This window comes from Aythya ferina (assembly GCF_964211825.1).
Source record: "Aythya ferina genome assembly, chromosome: 7".
In the NCBI taxonomy this organism is placed as follows: domain Eukaryota; kingdom Metazoa; phylum Chordata; class Aves; order Anseriformes; family Anatidae; genus Aythya; species Aythya ferina.
This window is the reverse complement of record NC_140302.1, coordinates 27553779-27573820: the sequence shown is the minus strand read 5'-3', so window position 1 is coordinate 27573820 and position 20042 is coordinate 27553779. Positions and strand designations below refer to the sequence as shown.

The window sequence follows — 20042 nt, the reverse complement described above, 5'->3', positions numbered from 1 at the left end:
CGTTGCAGAGTCAAATTGTGCCTTAATTTTCCAAGGGAGAACGATACCCATGGGCTGTCTTCATAGCGTTGTCAGAAAGGAGGCAATAAGTAGCAGCTCTCAATACAATTTTTATCATAAATAGCATTTCTCAACAAACTTGTTTTCTCTTCTCCAGAAATCTTTCTCCTCCACGGGAAAGGCATACCACAGGAAAAAAAGAATACGCATCCTACGTGTCCTTCCTTTTCGTGACTGTTTCACACAGCACAGCAATAATACAGTCGGTTCTTCCTGGGAATGGCAACACAAGCAGCGAGATTTCAGCTGCAGCTTCATCTCCAGTGCCCCTCCTGCTCCTGGAAAGGCTGTGCTGCACCCGCCGACCCAGTCAGCACAGGCCACCGACTGATTTCAAGCCAGTTTTTTATGGCCAACTCATCGCCATGTAGTTTCATGTCAACAAGGCTCAGGTATCTTTTCATCCCCTTCAGCGTTCACATCACACTTCACTGTGAACATACCACAGTGAACAGCCCCGATCAGCTTTTATTTCGGTAAGATTTGGCTTGTCCAGCACAGCCTCCTCTTCATAAAACAGGATGCTCCCTATAGCTCTTTCCTCTGCTCAAGATGTCAAAACTCCTCCCTGTGATTTTTATTTTTTTTTTCCCCAAATGGGAAGCCTGCATTCTTCAAAACGAGAGTCAGATTTATTAATGTATTGATTTACGTGTGTATGTGCCCTCAGGAAGTTTTACCTCCAGACTTTTGCTTCTGTTGCCCGGAGCCGCAGCGACACCAGCAGCTATCAGAGGCGGGCCTGGAGGAGGCATGGCCGAGGGCTGCAGGCCCCGCCGCACGGCCTGCTGCCATCTTCCTCACCCCGCTCCCCAGTACCTCACCGGCCTCTTCTCCAGTGCTCCCCTACCTCTTCTCCAGTTTAGCTACTGGTTTGTGATGTGGCACCGCATTCAGCCCTCAGCTTGGACGCTGTCAGACCGAATCTACCGCGCCAGAAGTGAGGCGCGGATGGTAGCAGCCGATCGCCATCAGCTGGGGCAGCCAGACAATCAGGAGCATCTGCGGCTGTGCTTTTGTCACCAAAACCATACCTCTGCGGTTCCTCTCCAGCAGCCCCTTGCAGGCAGTGACTCAGAAGACGCAGTGCTGGATGCTCACGAAGGCAACAGTTTGATAACCACAACTGAAAAGCAGCTACTGGCAGAAAAAGCAACAACTAGAAACCCTTCCAAGAGTTTTTCTTAGGAAGCCCATTCCAAAAAAAAGAGCTTGTAAACTCAATCACCCCGTTCAGAGGTAATTCTCCCTGTCATACTAAAGCCAGCCTAAGCCCTGAACTCACGCCAGGCACAAGGAAGTCACTGCACAATTGTCTTAGCTCAACTATTTGCATGAACAGTCACTGTTAAGAGTCACTTTTCACACAGCCACCTTTGTAGCAATTGCTTCAGATGTATTTGATTACAGGCAAGAGGTACTGACACCCAGCCCAGTGTGACACCCATCCCACAGCGCTCAGTCCTGAAGCGCCCTGAGCACACAACTCCCGGTCACCTCACTGAGGAGAACAGGGGTCTCTAAATTTACACAGAAATTAATTCAAAGCCCCTTGGAAGCACATAAATCCGAAACTGTTAAATTAAATCCTACTACTACAAATAAGACTCTAGTTTAAATTAAAATCTTTATTAAAGGTACCTCACAAATGTTAAAGGAAAAAACTCAGTGCAAGCTAATCCCCAAAAGAAGGGAAGACTGAAATAAAGTGGAAAACAACACTCACCTAAACATGCCTTCTAGAAAGACCACCTGAAGCAGTTCTCTAATTAGGAGCAACATCTCGTCCTTGAGTATTTCAAAATCAACAGAAACGGGACCTAAAGCATTAAATAGTATACAGAAATCCAAATTCCTATTTCAAAGTCTTACCAGCACCATCTAAAGGGGGTGACAAATGCTCTTTTTTCTGAGATTCATCACATCTTTCTCTCCCTTCCTCAGTTAAAATAATCCTTCAAATTCCCTACCCCTAGATGAAGGGTCATTACTTCGTGCAAAATATTACTGTATCATTACTAAAACATGGAGCAATTAGTCTGATTTATGCAACTTAGTTCATCAAGCTACTTTGCCACTTGCTTTTTCCTAAAAATACCAGAAACTTACTGATCAACTTAAAATCTGTTTGCTAGAGAAAATCCTATTGCAGATAGCACTGACACACAAATTTAACTAAAAGAGCTGCACACATCAAAAACCCTTCCCTTAAAGATTGTGATAATAAGTATACATGAACTTCGGCATGGAACAGATAATCACAAGACTGAACTACAAACTTGGCTCACGAGTGTTTTTGATGATCTAACTTTGATAAATATTCTTAGATTTCGATTTGACTAAACTCTGCATGCCTTAAGTAGCAACCTAAGAACTTATTTTACATTACACCGTATGATTTCATACAGCTCAGCTCACTTAAATCACTGAGGAATTTTCTTCCACAGGAGATAAATTATTTCACCCACAAAAGGGACCAGATGTCATTGATTAGCCTTAAAACACCGCATATCCTTCATGCTGTATAAAATAACAAAGATGACAGTATGGAAGAAAAAGCCACAAGAGGTTCAGTGAGTATGTTAAAAAATAATTACAAAACCCAAAGAAGGTAGGAACAAGGGCCTTAAGAGTTGAAAACTTTAAAGGAGAGACTAGGCAAGCTAGAGGTGGCCAACTATGGATAGAAATAAAACACTGTTCGAGCATTTCAGTAGTGCTTTATTTCATAGCCTAAAATAGCCATAAGGCAAGCTAGAAGATGCCTATAGCACACTTTGTGCTTAGTATGCATTACTTTTTCCAGATGTCAGCCATACTCCATGACAACTGTTGAACAGTTTCACAGATTTTTTAGGTGAAAGGAGCTGTTGACATGTTGACACCATTGTCATTGACAACCTAACCTCTTGTCAGAAAGGCAAACATTTCCCCTGATAGGTGGGGAGCAAAATGAAAGGTGTTAGATAAACCATTTTGATCTTCAGTTGCACTCCACAAGCACAACATGCCTACAGACATCCAGCACGGCTAGAGTGAGAAGCCACTGGCAAGGCAAGACATCATGAACTTGATCTCAGCAAGCATGCTGCAGTGGAAAGCAGAACAAAATCCTCAGAACAAATTCAAGACCAAAATCATTGCAGAATACATGTGTGAAAGATGGAAGATACTGGCAAAAACTAAGTGGCAGAGGCTAAAGTACCTGACATGTACTATGCACAACACCTGTATAAGGCAAGAGAGCACGAACAAGAGCGACATGTTTCTGAAACTGTCTTTAAGCCATGAAAACTCAACTTCCTTTAACATGTGTTCATCAAAATGCACTTAGCTAAGAGACCTGCTTGCCTTGATTCCTTTGAATCACTCTTCCTTCCTGCCTGCTTCTTACATATAAGATGATGGGCTTTTTCTTCCTACGGTATACAAATCACTCTGAAAATGCTGAGCTGCAGTTCTAACGCATCTCTCCATACCGGTCTCTGCATCTCATTACCGTGTGCTGGTATGCACGCTCGCTAAAATAAACAGTCCCCATCCTGGTCTCACCAGGAAGAATATCCAACCAAAATACAAAATAAGAAGTGTTTTCATAAATACAGGTCAAATCAATAAACTCAGAACTAATAAGCCAATAGAAGCAAGCCTTATTTTTACAGCAGAGTACATGTGTATCGAATTATATACCAGGCTTGCACTGAAGATTATTTACTGAAACAAAAACAGGAATTATAATCAGCTGAAAATTATATGAAAATGATACAAAAACACTTGACTGCAACAGTCAAAAGCAACAGTTGGGACTTGCTTTCAATTATCAGTGAAGTTGTTGTATGAAATATGAATTGAGAAAAATGTAACACAAAGCAACTGAAATTTATTTTACTATTTTTTTCTTTGGCAATCTTACTTTCCTTTTCAAGTGAGCATTAAAAACATTTATATAGGCATTAATTTTACAAAAAGGTTAACCATCAAGAACAATGTACACCTAACTCACAAGTATCTTCTCTCCAGAAAAAAAAAGCCCAACAGCCAACGCCAAGAGAAGCAGCTAAGGAAAGGGAAAGCACACCCTGAAACTTCCCCTGGAGCCCGGGGAAGATTCAACAACGTGTGGCTCACAAACTTCCTGGAGTTAGCAGCAACTGATGCAGTTTTCTTCTTCAGAACTGTCACGCTGCCCTGGGAGCCCGCGAGCTTTCAGCATCCCCAACAAGCTGTGCAAACACTGACACCTAAGCGTTACCTACCCGTTACAGTAAGGGCAAGCTGCTTTTAATCCTTTGGGGGCTGGCGACTCACAGCTTTGCTCCGTACCCTCCAGTTCAGCCCCCAGGAGGCAGTGAGCAGGCATTTCCCACTTCCCACCTCCATGCCATGCAAGATTTTGGGACAGTTTCACTGCTTTGTATTTACTAACTCCAGAAGCGAAGACAACGAGAAGCTTCATCCCCTTTATGAGAACACCCTGAAAACCAACAATGGTTTGTAATAACCTGAAAACTGAAAGAGAAGAGTGGGAGCCACTGCTTTCGAGGAGGTAGAGAAAAGGCAAGCTTATTGTGATTGCCAAATACGAACAGAATCTAATTTAAATGCTCCATTAACAGCACAGTCCAAGAACAATAAGCACTGACCAGATCGCTCTCTCCTTTTGAGACTGGAAATGGGCTTCACCCTGAAAGCATTGCACGTTCATAGGCCCCGCCTGACCAAAGCACTACGTGTACGTGCTTCAATGTTCAGGACATGAAGATTGCCATCCAAACTGGTGCCCACCTTCTGCTCCACCAGGAGGGCAAGAAATCAGCTCGTGGTTCCCGAGCAGCAGCCCTGCCATCAAGGGCTGGCGGTGCTCGCCTGCTTCTCATTAAGAGCAGAAGTTTCAGACTGAGACTTCTCCAGCTTTTGCTAAGCCTGCTGTACTTAAAGAAAATAAATAAAGAAATAGATTTAAAGTAGTTTCACTTGTGTAGGAAAATATGAGGAATTGTGTAGGAAATTATGAGGAATTCTGGGGACCTAAAGGTGTCGGCAGCACGTCGTACGACCCGAGCTGCGTGAGCCACAGCTCCGTCCCCAGGTTTTATCAACCACGTGCACAAAAGCAGAGCAGCGCTCCGAAGGTAACGCAGCTCGAAGCATGGTTTGTAGCTCGATGTCAACAACAGCAGCAAAGCTTCTCCCCAGAGCATTTGCTTTCGTGAATGTTGTGATTTCAGCTCTGAGCTCTTCTGTCGTAGCGAAGGGCACGAATTCTAGGCTTTGAATATGCCTCTCCTTCTCCTAACCGTATTTCAGGAACGGTGCCATGTCAGACACTGGAAAGTGTATCCAGTGACAGAATTTTTTGTGCTTTTAAAGCATCATTTTGGATCATTTACAACTGACTATTCTTTTTCGTATTAAAATGTCTGTTGCCTTAAATGTCTATGAACATGCCACATTTGACTATAATCAAGCTGCACACGTAAACACACAGAAGTGGAAAATTACAAAACAGCTGAAGAATCTGGTTCTTTAACAGCAGAAATTCAACAGAAACAAAATTACATTCTCAAACAAGCATTTCTGAGCTTTTAAACAAGAAATTGCAAACATTTATAGGGAATGCTATAATAGAGTCTCCAAAAAGAGCGAACACACAGCGCAGTATGTGCAGCACATTTTCCAAGCTAGTTTAAGCCAGTGGTCACCTAACAGAAACACTTTCTTCCAGCCCAAATTTGCTATCTCAAACGTCCAATTATTAATTTTGATAATTCACCTCCTTGTATATATGCTTTGGATAATCCCTCTTCTTAGTGCACCAGGTACTAATACGGAGATAAATGCCTGAAAATAAAATCAGATCTTAATTTCTCTGCCACACCCCCCCAGAAAACACCCAGGGCAGGGGGGCAATCTGCAATTAAAGCACTGGAGAAGCTAAGATCCCACTACAATTTTCATTCTAGGACTTGAAACTCTTGGAATGTGCTAAGCTGTTCCACAAAGCTCATTTTTCTTCCAGGAAGTGACCTAATATACAAAGTACTTTACAATTTTCAATCAACAGAGATACAGATATGAATGTATTAAGCCAATATCTGCAAAGCAAGACATGAGGTCACTTCCTGACAACTAATATCTAAAATTGACATTTGCTACTGCAAGAAGGCGTGCTGCTTATAAAGTGTTAGCTGAAAAGAACTTTGTATTTTTACAGAGTGGATATATTGGCTCTGCTACCTCTGTAATCACTGCTGATGCATAATCCCCTCCCGGCCACTCCCCTGCGTGTCACCCTTCAGCGTCCCTGCCTTCCAACGCCGCCTCGGTTCAGGAGGTACTGCTAGCTAGAAAAACAGCTTTTTATGATGATTAACTTTTTATTTTTTTACTGGCATGTCCAGGAATCTTTCTGTGGTAAAACCAAAACTTGGTTAGATAGAGCAGCAGTAAACGTAAGCATTTCCCAAGTTTGTTTTTCACCTTCTTTTCTGTTGGGGGTGTCTGGTTAAGGGGGGAAGGAGAAGTAGAAAATGAAAGGGACTGCTGGTTTTTCAAAGCAGCTTGACAGAAACATCCCTCACGAGCAAAACCAGGCCTCCATCAAAGGGGTATCAGTGGGGGAGGAGGGGACAGATCTGGCAGTAATGGAAAGTCTCTTCCACAACAGGAGGCTCGTAGCGTATTAAATATTTATAACGAGCAAATGTGTTTGGTCTTTTCTGTACCAAGCGTGTGACCCCCACGCTGCTTCGAGTAAGTTAGGGGAACACTGACAGTGTTTTATATACCAAATATGCCAAAACCCGGCAGAGGAAAGGCGCTGCAAGACATGCCAGCTATGAGCAGCACCAGGCAGGTATCGGCGGGCGAGGGAAGAAGCAGGAACTGGCGAGAGCGGCCAAGAGGCTGGGCAGGGCGTCCTGCAGCCCAGCCCCTGAGTCTCGGGGCCAGGAGACGTCCTCGGTGTTTTTCTCAGTACTCAAATTCTCTCGCTGAACAATCCTAACCGCAAAGTAAGCTGTAATCTAAAAATCAAGCCACAACTTGCTTTAATGTTGAACCAAAACTGTGATGACTAAGAAACAAAGCCAATGCTGCTGAACTGGCTGCGACTGCCTTTTCTGTAACATGCATAAATGTAGGTTGATCATTATCATTTAAGTTGGAGCTCAACTTTTTTGCCTGAACTTTCCAGTTCTGGCCATTTGTGAGCTACACAAATACTGATTTGTGATGTTCAGTTTTCACTTAAATACAGTGCTCAGCTACTGGACACGTTCATCAGTACAAACAAGAGGGATTTTCCAGTGGCGCAAAAGCCTAACCAGCGCGAAGTTAAAGGCAGGAGAGTGCGCTGTAATTATTCATCTGTCTTTGGTGGTTTGCTGAGCTACACAGCACTGATGTTCAGCTCCGATAAGCAGTGTAAAGAGACATCTGTGTGCATTTAAAAATAAATGACTTCAAAACACTATAAAAACAATGCAATGGGAAAACAAAACAAAGAAAACACGCAGAAATCCAGTTTGACCAGGTAGAAGCTCAATGCAAGCAACCTACGTTTACAGTAACTTCCTAGAGAAATAGAAGAGTCCAAACTCTTGATTGCACAGTCAGCAATCTCCTACCTATCACGAACGGCTTAACAGCTTAAGTAACTCGGTGCCTCTCACACCCAAGGACCTCTCCTTGTACAGCAAGGAAGCTCAGTGACTGCCAACCACCAGACAACTCGGTACATCTCTGGCACCATCCAGCACAATGGAAGCCACCAACTTGCCTGAAGACTTTTTTTTCCCATAATTAACAGGTTATCCAGAGAACTCTCTTCCTAAATATGAAATTTACAGTACATGTAAATTTTATTTAAAACAGTTTGCAGTAAGATTTACAAAACAGCTATAGAAATAAAGGCTGTGCTTACAAACTCTGTAAGTTAGATGCAAATTCCAGATGGAAAAAGATCTCCAGAGTTTAAAAATATCATCAAACCAGGAAGGAAATTTAGCTAGAGTGGATGGTTCATCAATGTAATCTCCGCTCAGGTCAAACTTTCTAATCAAAAAAGCCACAGCAACTACACACAACAATTTACTGCTAAAAGAAAAGCTGGAGTGTTTTTAAGTGGTTCTTCACTCTTCTGCTCATTCACTTCACTACGCATTAAAGAACATTAAACATTGGCTAAGTGATAATGTATATTCTTTTGAGTATGTTGTGGTGACAAAGAAGGGCTTAAAATCATGATGGCCTTGATTTTTTGTCTTTTTAAAATCACAGCATGCATCTTTTTCTGCCATCTGTTTAAGACAGATTAAATTAGAGAATCTCCTACATGAGATTCTGGAACTGACCAAAAAGCCTCCCAACCTCAGTCACAAACCCTCTGTATTTTATTGCATTACAGCATAATTGCTTTGTTGACTTGAGAAGTTCTTTTAAAAGAAATCTTTTTTAATTTTCTACCCAGAAGCATAAAGCAAACAGAATTCATTGAAAACATTTACCTTTTTGGTTTTATTTTCTTCTAGCCAAAGGTGTTAGTTAAAACTATCCGTCAAAGTATTTATCTTCAGCTAATACTCTTTTGGCTTTTTGTTCCTTTACGTACTTAATTTCATTACAGAATGGACAAAAAAGCTGCAAATACTTCATCATGCTCACAGACCACCTTAAATCAGGGTTAAAAGTGAGGGGTTTTTTTCTGTATAAAATTCTCCTTCTTCTGTGCAATGCTGCACAGACTCCGTGCCACAGCTAAATTTAATAACATAATTCCAAAAACTAGAAACTACATTTAAAGTAAGAGGCACACGTTGCTTCTAATCCCAATGGTGAAGTTGCCTTGAGCAGAACAGCAGTCATTCTACAGCTGCCAACCAAGCACTTAGTCTTAAATTCCCACCTCTTACTGAACATTTTGAAATAGCGATTTATTTTCTCTTCCCCAGCCTCCTTACATACCTATGGTTTCTGGCAGGTCCAAAAGCTCATTGTGCTGCAAGTCAAGGTTGGTGATCTGTGTGCAACTTCCAATCTCTTCTGGAAGGTGTTCAAGCTGATTGTGCGCTACATCCAGCGTTATGAGGTTACACAGCTCACCTAGAAGCACACAAGAGAACCAAAACATGAAGTTATTTAATGTACAGGTCTGGAGAGATTTTTCTTGATGATCTAAAATATATATATAATATATTACTACCATAAAATTACGAATATAAACTAAGGCCTTAGAGCATCATAAATTTATCAGTAAAATCTAAAATCTGATTGACAATTTTTTAAAAAACTTGGATAAAGCTTTTTATAGATTCTCTAAAGAAATCTTATTTATCGATTTTCTTCTAGCACTTCAAGCTGTGGAATATGAGGAGCACAAAATCCATTCCTCACACTTGTTTCGTGCTGCCCAGAAGTTTAAAATCTGATGGAGTAAGTGGATTGTATTGAATTATGAGAAACCAAATCTGCTTTTATAGCATAAATTATGTTCAGACAGAAAATGAATGCGTAAGAGACATCAAAATTATTTGGCTGACACCCTACAAAACTCATCCAAAGTCCTGAATGCTATTTTTAATCATTTCAGTCATCAAGAAAAGGCAACATATCATAAGATGACTGTAGAAACTATTTATACAGATTATGATATAATATATATATGTAAACACTGGTATAGCCAATAAAAGTTTGAAATAAAAGACTTATCTGTTAAGCCTTAAAAGGGATAAAAGGATTGTACTTGCTTAGAGCTAAGAGCAGCTTTACTGCTGCTCTGTTTCACTCCTGACTCGTACGTACCAACTGAAGAGCACAACGAGGCACAGCTCTCTCTGTACAGCAGTTCCACCTCTTTGAACAGCAAACACTGCATTCTGAGCAATAGCTCATTGCGTTTGTTGGAGAAAGTGTGTGTGCATGGACAAACACAGGTACCAGGTACATGTGCTCGTATTTTTTGGATCTAATGGAGGTGAAATTAATGCAAATGATTTCAACAGCTTCAACTCTATCCAGTAAAGGTCACTGTATTCGTGTATCAGAGCATCACTGAGTGAGTAACAAATTTGGAAAAGAAGCAAATTCCTTTTGAGGGGTGACTGTCTATTTTTAAGCTTCAGTATTGTATCTTTGACGTGATCCTTTAGGGATTTTCCCACAGGCCTGGCCTGGGCAAGTTCTGATGCGTAGACTGTCTACATATTACATCATCAGGGGATCAGAAATCGCAATTTATTAAACTGTAATACATTAATGAATTCAAGACTCTGTATCTGAGCTGCAGGTAGCACAAACTTTTATTAAGGATCAGAAAACAGTTGTGAAAATCCAGCCAACAAAAAAGTTTACGAAAAGTGACCCAATTTTCTGCATGTATTGACCCAAATTGGGATGTTTTTCCCTGAAAATAGGCACATGAAAATGTAATGCTTAAGCACCACCTCCATGACTGTGTGCGCTCGCCTCTCAAGTCAGCATTCAAGTGTATTTCAGGCAACCACAGAGTCAATATCCAATCATGTTTCATCAACCACACGATTCAATGCCATTAATAGGCAGAAGAAAGCAAACTTACGGAGAAGGCTGAGCAAGAGTTGATGTTCTGTGATAGAAGCATCTGCTTGATAGTCATGAAAACAAGTTGGCAAAGTGTAGAAGGCAGTAGAAAGAGAAAAAGCTAGAGGAAGACTTTATTCTCCCTTCAAACAAACCAAAAAGAACCCCGTATTATCTTTAATCAGAAAACCCAAGAATTTTGATCGCACTTTCGGTCAGCATTTTGCACCTCCCGACTGCTGAAGTTCAGCCCTGACAATCTTGTTTGCATTTGTTTTCCCTGCACACCTAAACCAACGATGTCAAACTCAATGTGGCACACATTTCATTTCATCACGTTGATTTCTCATTTACTTGACTCTTCCCACTCTACATCTGCTGGAGTTGAGGTGAGAGTTGGATTTCTGCAGTACCATTTGCTGCGTTTCCCTTTTGCACCTGCTGAAAACTTTGACAACAGCAAGATACGTGCTGCCACAAACATCTCAGAGCTAATTCTGGGAAGAAGGAAAAAAAAAAAAAGAGAAGCTCAGGTTTATGTAGCCAGTCAAGCTAAAGTTAAAGCCCTATCCTGAGGTGCAGTGACTTCAGGAAAACAATTTCAAGTGATACTATTCGGTATCTACTAGTCAGCTTTTAGTTCACATTGCTCTGTAAGGAATCTTGCTCTTGGATGTAATAATACTTGTGGTCTGACAGCAGCTCACCAAAACGTCCTTCCTAGCCTAAAGGCAGAAGGAGAGGGGAGGGGAAGTGAAATTCTTTCAATACTTTAACGTGGATTGCTGAGACACAACACCAAGACCCTGCAAGTCACCAGAAAACACGCAAGGTACATTTATCCTGCTGTTCTCCAGGACAAAGAAAAAAACCTTCCATCAGATATGCTTCTCATAACAAAGGGAAAAACGTTTGGGTAACACGGTGGGGGCTCACCACCAGGCACAAAGAGGAAGCCCAGTGGGGCTGTGATGCTTCCCATGGGATGTGAGGAGGAGAACTGGGGGACTGCAAGCCTTACCACGAGATCTTCAGGGAGGGAAAACAGAGGAATCAGTGTGGTTTGGGACGAATAAGCACAGGAAGAGAGGAATCAGGAATCCAAGGGGTCCAGTACTTTATAAAGCAATGCTGGCCAGGCCCTGTGTCAGATGAGGCCAACCTTGCTCATCAGGCTCAGCTTCTAACACCTCCTGGGCACGGGGCCCGCAGCCTGCGTGTGCCGAGGGGCAAGCGCCAGCACAGCCCGGCCTCTGCATGCGAAAGCAGGGGCTGTCAAAAATCAAAAAGTCTTCCTAATGGAAAAATTTGCACAGGTACAAGAAGAAAAATGGCTAACGAGCGAGGAACTCACGGTGTTGTTCATACTGAAGACCACCCCAGCTAGAAATGTGCTGCTCACAGCTGGAGATAAGCCTCACCCGGGCAGCAGGATCACTTCACCAAGGAAGGTCAGACACCAGGGACCACTGGAGAAGGGCAGGGAGTACTTTAGGGAAAAGCTAATGACAGGAAAAATGAAGGGAGCCGTTTCACCACAAGTAATGGCCAAAATTTTCATCTAAAGGTAGTGAGGAAAGAATTCTCTACAGACTGCTCGCAACGGCACTGCAGAGATGGGCAACCTCAGCACAACCAGAAAACAAACCAGGAAAGTCTGTGGGGTTGGAGGTGGATTTATTTATTTATTTATTTAAAACACTACTGCTCTGCAAGCTACACATAAAAGGCTATTGAAACCCAAAGTCTGCCAAGACAGCAGGCAGAAATTGCATGTACTAGCAGGCTTGGTAATAAGAAATTTTGAAGTAGAAGTAACGTCCATATGAAACACATAAAACAGCTTCTCCATAAACAGAAGGCTTAATCATGTAGTGTTTTTTTTTATATCTTATAATTCAGAAGTGTCTACAAAACAAAAATTTCAGACAATTCACATGTACTTTTCAGAGAGAATAGTTCTTGAAGATGCCCAACTACTTTCTAGTTAAAAACACGGCTAAAAATACAGCAAAGTACGCTGCTCAAAAAAAAAAAAAAAAAAAAAAAAAAAAAAAAAAAAGAGAGAGGAACAATCGCCTGACTGCTGTTGAGAGGTACACAGAGAGCAAATGGTATGGTATGGTATGCTATGACAGAGCTAAATGTGCGTGCTGGAAAAAAACAGGGTTATGAGGAGCCCGGTGCCTTCCACACACTGCGGCAGAATTGCAACCCCATTACACGGCCAGCCTGGAAAGCCTGTCATGACAGGAGGGCCAAGCTACGTGCCCTGACTTACGTAACTGAAAATTCCTCTTGGCCATTTAAAAACAGCACACAGCTACATTAAAACAATAGAAGAGGCTTCCCAAATTCACAGTAGCGTAGGGAGATAGCGCAGGTCGGTATCAAAAGGGCTGTGGTGTCTCCCACCACAAATTCCCTCGGTGGGCGACTCTCTTGGATGGCAAGGAGAATTGGCACTATAACCTGTCTTCCTCCGGATTAACTCGATGCCTGCCCATGCTTAAGCAGATTGAAAATTGTGAAATCCTTCACAAGATGATAAATCCTGGGCCAGATGACACAGCAGGAGGATCAAGACTCCTACAGAAAGCGCGAGGAAGAGGAGAATGCAAACAGAAGTGGAACCCGACTCCAGTGCGTCAGCGCTCTGGTTGTGATCTAATTTGTTAAGAACAATTATCCAAAATCAGCAACGCTGTGAACAAACTTCAAGTATTTCCCATAATCATAATATTCATCTCTCATTAGGTTCCCTGATTGGGGGGGGAAGCAACCCTTTTTTTTTTTTTTCCTCCTTTTTTTTTAGTCTGTCTATAAAGCTGTTTGAGGTACGAGTTCTGATTTTAGTTTAAAAAAATTAACTAACTGCAATTTCAGAACCTTATCCCTGGACACAAGGGTTGGGTACATCATTGTAACAGACAGGATGATTTTTTTGCTGTCTATCACTAACTGCTTAAGAGTTTAAAATAAGGGCTGTTTTGAATTATTACTGACAAAATACAGCCTATACAGAAGAGCTACGGAGTAGAAAGAAAGAAATCTTAATATGGTTCCAAATTAGTTATGATCAAAAATTACAATATTCATATAAATAACTAAGCAGAGTGCAATATTTAAAAGTTGCAGGGTGTAAAGCAGAAGCTGGCTATGGGAACCGCTCAAACATGCAGAAGCTAAGCTCACCGAAAAGCCTAAAAATCAAGCCTAAAACAAGCTTCAACAAGACAACAGCAAAAACACTTTTTGTTACTTTCAGTTATAAACAGTGAAGGAATACAAATAAAAACGTGTTCAAACAACCTTTTAAACATATGACATAGGCAGAGGAACCAGCCTCAGCGAGGGCTGCAGACAGGGATGGAGACGGGCACGTAGCAAAGCAGTGGGAAGCTCGCGGAGCTGGGGGAGGACAAGCGCAGCCCCGCAGCAGCCTCGGAGGGTTGGGGTCCTGGAGGGGATGAGTTTGGGGTCAGATCTTGGCCCCTGTGCATTTTGAGGAAGGAACAGCAGCGTGCACAAATAATAAAGGCTAGCCACACACCGTTGCATTAGCAAGGGCAGGGTGATTGTGCCCCTCTATTCAGCGTTTATGAAGTATTAGAGCAGTTAAAATTATTGCAGCATTGATATTAAAAAAAATGCTGGATTTCTAACAAGTTGTCAGCATTCCCTGCAATACCATCAGGACATCCTCCCAGTAAGCTCCGCAAGCAGATCACGGAGGCAGGACTGCTCAACTGTTATCGTAAAGCCAGTATAAAAACAACGCAACCAGGACAAATTTGCCAAATAGCTGACGAGACAAAACTGAGTCCCCTCATGAGCTCCCAGGGGAATCAGAAGCCAGGCACCGAAGCTGAAGGTGGCCAAAAGCAAGTTCTTCACCCTGCCTGCAGCTCAAGGAAGTGGCCAGAACTGCATCAACTAAGGAGTCATGTTGTGACTTCCAGGGAACAGCACATGTGTATGGACACCTGCATTTATTACACTTTGGTTCCCAGCCCTGGGCTTTAACCACGTTAGACACTGCATTCACAGATAGCAGCGTGACAGCTGAGCCCAGGAACACAGCTTTCAAACTGCTGAAACTGAAAAAGGGGTTCTTACACACAAACAGTGTTTCTCCGTATCGCCAGGTCTGCTAAGAAAAGGGAAATGAAATTCAGAGCGCCGCTGAGAAGCTTTGCAAGCGAGCAGTCACCGAGTCAGGAGGCGAATATATTCAGCATGGAGCAGGCACCAAGTAACGCAGCTGCACGCATCTGCTTTGCTGTCTGTGCCACTGAAAACCAAACAGGTGCAAGTGTTATGAAAAAAGTTTCAAAGTAGTGAAGAAACCACAAATGATCTAAATATTGGGTAGATGGGGGAAGGGAAGAACAGACGAGAGTCTCAGAGACATTCCAAGTCTGGTGTAGGCAGATTCCCTGAATTACAAGCTAAAAATATTTCCCTTGCAGAACAGCCCTGACCAGATTCTCCACAGAATAAGAGTTGCATTCACAGACAGAAAACACAATATTTGGAGTCTTAAGAAACTTGCAGAAACTAAGCAGATGCAATTTCAACTGTGTTGACGATATTATTTTTATTTGATCTGTGTGCTGAAAAGAAAAAAGTCAAAAACTTGTGTAACACGCAACATTGCCTTGGTAAAGAAAATATTATCAACTTGATTGTGCAAAACAATTCCTTCAGCACAACGTGAAAGAACGCAGGAAAACGCTAGATAGAAGAAATGCAAAAAGCTTCAGTAGCAGACTGCAAATCGAAGCACTTGCTTGGCCTCAACCCAGAAGAGTTCCTCTGGTTTTCCTCCTCCTCGTGCTCCCCGTCTGACTCACCGTAGCGTTTGCATTCTTCCATTCTCATCTTCAACTTTTTGATCTCGGAGGAATGGACAATTTTACCAGATATGGTGATGAAGCCAGAGTCCACCTTGCGCATTCATTCCCACGTTATCCTCAGAGATTGTTTTGGCAAAGCTGCCGCATGGAGCCCTTCCCATTAACATTTTTGTCCGTGGATGCCACCAGAGACTCAACAGCCAAGCGAGCAGGTCAGTTCTGCATTCACACTTGCAATGTGCACGCATTCAGCGAGTGCACAACAACGAGCTTTCCATCGAGGGCTGAGCAGCAGCAGCAGCCTCCTGATTGAAACTAAATTATTCATGGCCATAAGGACAAGCGTAGAGTGAAACCCTGCCGAAGAACTTCAAGTCTAAATGACTGAGCAACAAAACGACCGATTAAATTCCCCTAAACACCTTCAAGCAATGCAGATGGGAGACCAAGAGAAAAATGTATCTAGCTTTGTGTATTAAATGATGGGCTTCAAGCAACCCATCTGTGTTCAGAAGCAAAACTTGGGGGAACGACATCCAAATTGGGAATGGCACAGAGATCAGGATGACTGCTGACCATCTCAGAACATGGGAACTGCAGCTCGTTAAATGAAGCCATCAAAAGCTGCACTCAAAGCAAACCTGTGGACCTTGCCAAGGATGAGCAGAGTTTATACAACTTTAAGGGAAAAAAAGTGGTCAAGCCCTTAGAAGAGGAGTCTACTGAGAAATCTTAAATAGAAAGGCTGTGCCAGACTCAGGAAATCCCCAATATGAAAATAGCTGGGATCTGGGAAAGGAGTCAGGTTCAGCCTTGTATACATCTGCATAAAGGCAGGACAAGTGCATTTGTCTAGGGCCACAGTCAGGAGCAGGATATTGGGCAAGATGCACTTACAAGAAAAAATAGGTACACAGAGCAACGAAGAGCAGCTTTGCCATCATGAAATTTGCATACATAAATCCTCACCATTATTCCAATGAATAAATAAATAAAATGATGCTTTAGGATGGTGGGGCTAAGCTGGTGCTACGGGGACACCCATGTCCCACAGGATTTTGTAGAACATGAGATGGAAGGTGGGCAAGAAAAAGGAAGAAAGACTGAAATTATAAAGTGACGCATTTTCAATGGCTCTGTAGAGGGTAACTTATCTTTCCTCAATTTGCAATGCATTTCATGTGCTTTTATACAACATTAGCAATGCTACCTGTGAGATTTCACAAGTGAGCTGCAGCGAGCCACGCTGATTTAACAGCTCAGCGCTGCGAGAAGCAGCGGTCCTGCTCTCCCTGCTGCAGTCCGTGCTGTCCCACTGCTCCTCTTACTCCAGGTCCTGTTTTATCTGAAATTTTGTTGAACTCAACTAACATAATAGAAAACAAAAGTAGCAAAATCATATCCTGTCAGTTCAGTGAGAAAAATCAGCTCATCAAGGAACAACTCAGATGCACGAGGCAGAAGGACTGAGCTGCTGGGAAGACGGGAGGGGTTACTGCCCTTTTCAGCATCATGAAGTTGGTGCACATCAGCACAGCCATTTCATGAAAACTCTCCCTAATTCAGCCACTCCTGAACAGATCTTTTAGCTAAACATTCAAGAAAGAATTGATTAAAAACACCCTCTGAATATGTTTTTGGTTAAATGTATTTTTATGGATTTTTAGATGTTATTCAAACAGATCTATTTATATTTGAAAATAAAACAACACATTTCAGGATTTCAGCTTACTATGCAGCCTATCAAAATCATTTCAGTTGCATCAAAAATGTAGAAACAATATTTATGTTGCTGGAAAAGTTAGGAGAAGTCCAATAAAAGACTGGCAGCAATGACTTGCTACCTACTTAGCGCCTGAATTTGCTGAGTTACTAAAAATCTTTTTCCAAAGTACAGAGAATATTCTCCCCATTTTGTTTTTGTTTACTCGGTGAGTTCAGTAAGCTGTTATTTAAAGTTAGGAGATCTGAATATTGGAAAGACTCAAAAGCTTACTGTCATCATCCTACCTGCCCATAACAAAGCAACTGGAGGCACGGGACCACGATGTACTGCATTCTGGGGGGAAAAAGAGACCAGAAATACACACATCTGTTTACTAACTACGGATAATAACACTTCCTCTTTCTTGTAAAAACTTTAAATGCAAAGCAACTCTTCCCCCACTGCAGTCACCTCATCCAGGTTTGTGTTGTTTAGCTACTTAAGACGCTTTAAAGCCCGAAGCAGAACCGAACAGGTATCAGAGCGCTTCCTGGGCGCAGGAAGCTTCATCTCCTCTGGAGTCTCTTCAAGGCAATACATGCAGCAACAGCTCAGCTGTTTTACAGCATTTTTCTCTTAAAATCTGACCAACGACAGGTTTTGCCAACAACATTCTGTCCGATATTTTACCTTCGCTCAGTCTCTTCAGAAATGTTTCAGTTTCAGGTTCCCCGACAGGCATCTATTGCTAATATTAGCACTTGCACAGCCAGCAGTGGATGGTCGAGGTAGGCAGTTCTACAAACTTACTTTGAAATCGCATAGCCAGTAGCCCAGCTTTGACAAGTCATCGATCAAACAAGGAATGTTGCCACAGGACTGAAAACCAATTCCAAATTTAAGGAAGGAGAAAAACCAAAGGGAGATTCTGAAAGGGCATCTGAACATTACACAGAGCACCAGATTTAGCAAGAGATGTTAACAAAAGGCATGAAACTGGACACAGCTTTCTACAAAAGTACGGCAGGTCCTCTTATTCTGTCCAGTCCTCCAAGACTCTGGCGAGATGCCTGATGTAGCAGCGTGTAGAAAATAACCTGGAAACTCGGGTAGCAACTGGTAGAAGTCAAGATGCATCCGCCTTGTGACCACTCTTACTGTGTCTTCAGTAAAGGCTAGTCAGAAAGCAAGGGGCTTCTCCCTACATCCCGCACATCCCAACTAACCAAGCATGCTCTCCATTCAAAACGAGAGAAATCGAGAAAATGGGTAGCGGGGTGACAGAAGGGATGGAGATGTTCCGCAAGACTTGAAACTGAAATCTGAGTAACTGCTGGGAGAAGATACGACTGCTGTCTGCAAATACAACGGGGGAGCAAATACTAGCAACAGAGGGAAAGTGCTGCATCTAAACCCAGGAGCACAGAAAGCAGCTGGTGACAGACTTACTGGCTGTTGGCAGAAAGGGCTCAACCATCAGAGCATTAAGGCTCCAGACCCTACTTTCAATTTCTTTCATTGAGAGCAGGAGAACAAATTGTATTTAATAAGGCTGGAGACTAAAGATTCCTAGAAAAGTAATTAAATGGGGTGGCTGCTTGCAAAGATCGGGTGATCCTTTCATTAAAAGCAGCAAGCCCCAGAAGCTGGAAAGCCTTTTATACTACACAGGACTGATATCATGTGGCCAGCGGTAACAACAGCCACCAGAACTCTTTAGCATGGGGTCGGACTTCACAGTCAGCTCCAGCTCTGTGTAGGGACTTCTTGCTATGGGACAGCAGCAACATCCCACGCCTCAGGCCTGGGGTTTGCATTTTTTTTTGTGCAGGACAACGTTTTTAGTTAGCATGTCTACCAGCAAACGTAACCCAAGGATTCTTCGCATGCTTGCATACCAGGGTAGCTACACGAGCAGGCTGCAGCCAAGCGCTGCCAGACTCTTCCTTGCTGGACAAGTCAGCAGGTTACATAATCTGTGAATTTTTAGACCTACACATAAGCACACTAGCTCACCATCAGATATGTGAGCCCTGGGCCTCAGAACAATGGGGTATTTTTAAAAAGAATTTGAAATGTTCCGCGTGATATTGCTTTATAAAAGATAATGGCCTCATTTTACTTCCTGCTTTGCAGCACCAAAAATTTCTGCGTTATTTACAAGTCGATAATACAAGAATGTTTACCATTAAGTTCAGCTTTGCATGTAGTATTTGGGAACTCCATTACAAATGCACCAATTAAGATCATCGGGGCTTCAAAAAATGCTAGTCTTTCTAAGCGTGCATGCAAAATGTAGAGAACTAACAAGTATTTACAGAAACAGAGAAATTCCACTGGAAAGTAAGAGATACATTTCTTAGCAGTTTCATTTCTCAGCTGTGTCCAACTCAAACATTTCATCTTTGTACCAAAACAAAGAGACGTGAAAGTCAGCGCATAGAAATCAATTACAGAAGTGAAACTGCCTTGTCTGTTTTCACTACTTGAGGAAAAAAGATTTTCAAATAGCTGTTGTGTGTGTTTTGACAGTTATAATTTTGTGTTTCTTAAATTTCAAAATCCTTTAAACTAATTTTTCCAATGATTCAATTACAGGCAACCTAGTCAGAGAGATGGGCTTTGGATTAAGTCTGCAGTTAAACGTGGTGATAGCCCTTCAAAATTCTTCATTGGAGTGAGTCTTCTTGCACTTGTGCTTCTAAAATGCCTTCCACGGTGAGGTGCTGACCCACGAAAGGCATATAACCATTACCACAATGCAAACACGGGCACAACAAACTTCTGGATACACAGAGAGAAGTAAAGTAGTTCGTGTTCTCAAGCTGGAGCTTGATAAAGAACCCAGAACTCTGCCAGGA

General features: G+C 42.3%; 1 protein-coding gene across 2 annotated transcripts in view; it reads right to left on the bottom strand.

Moving 5' to 3' along the window:
* Positions 1 to 20042, bottom strand: part of SHOC2 (SHOC2 leucine rich repeat scaffold protein) — a 61653-nt gene that overhangs the window by 14767 nt on the left and 26844 nt on the right. For both annotated transcript variants that reach the window (XM_084525950.1, XM_084525951.1), the window contains exon 3: positions 9025 to 9162. In XM_084525950.1, the coding sequence (XP_084382076.1) occupies positions 9025 to 9162 (138 nt within the window). The remainder of the gene's footprint in view (positions 1 to 9024; positions 9163 to 20042) is intronic.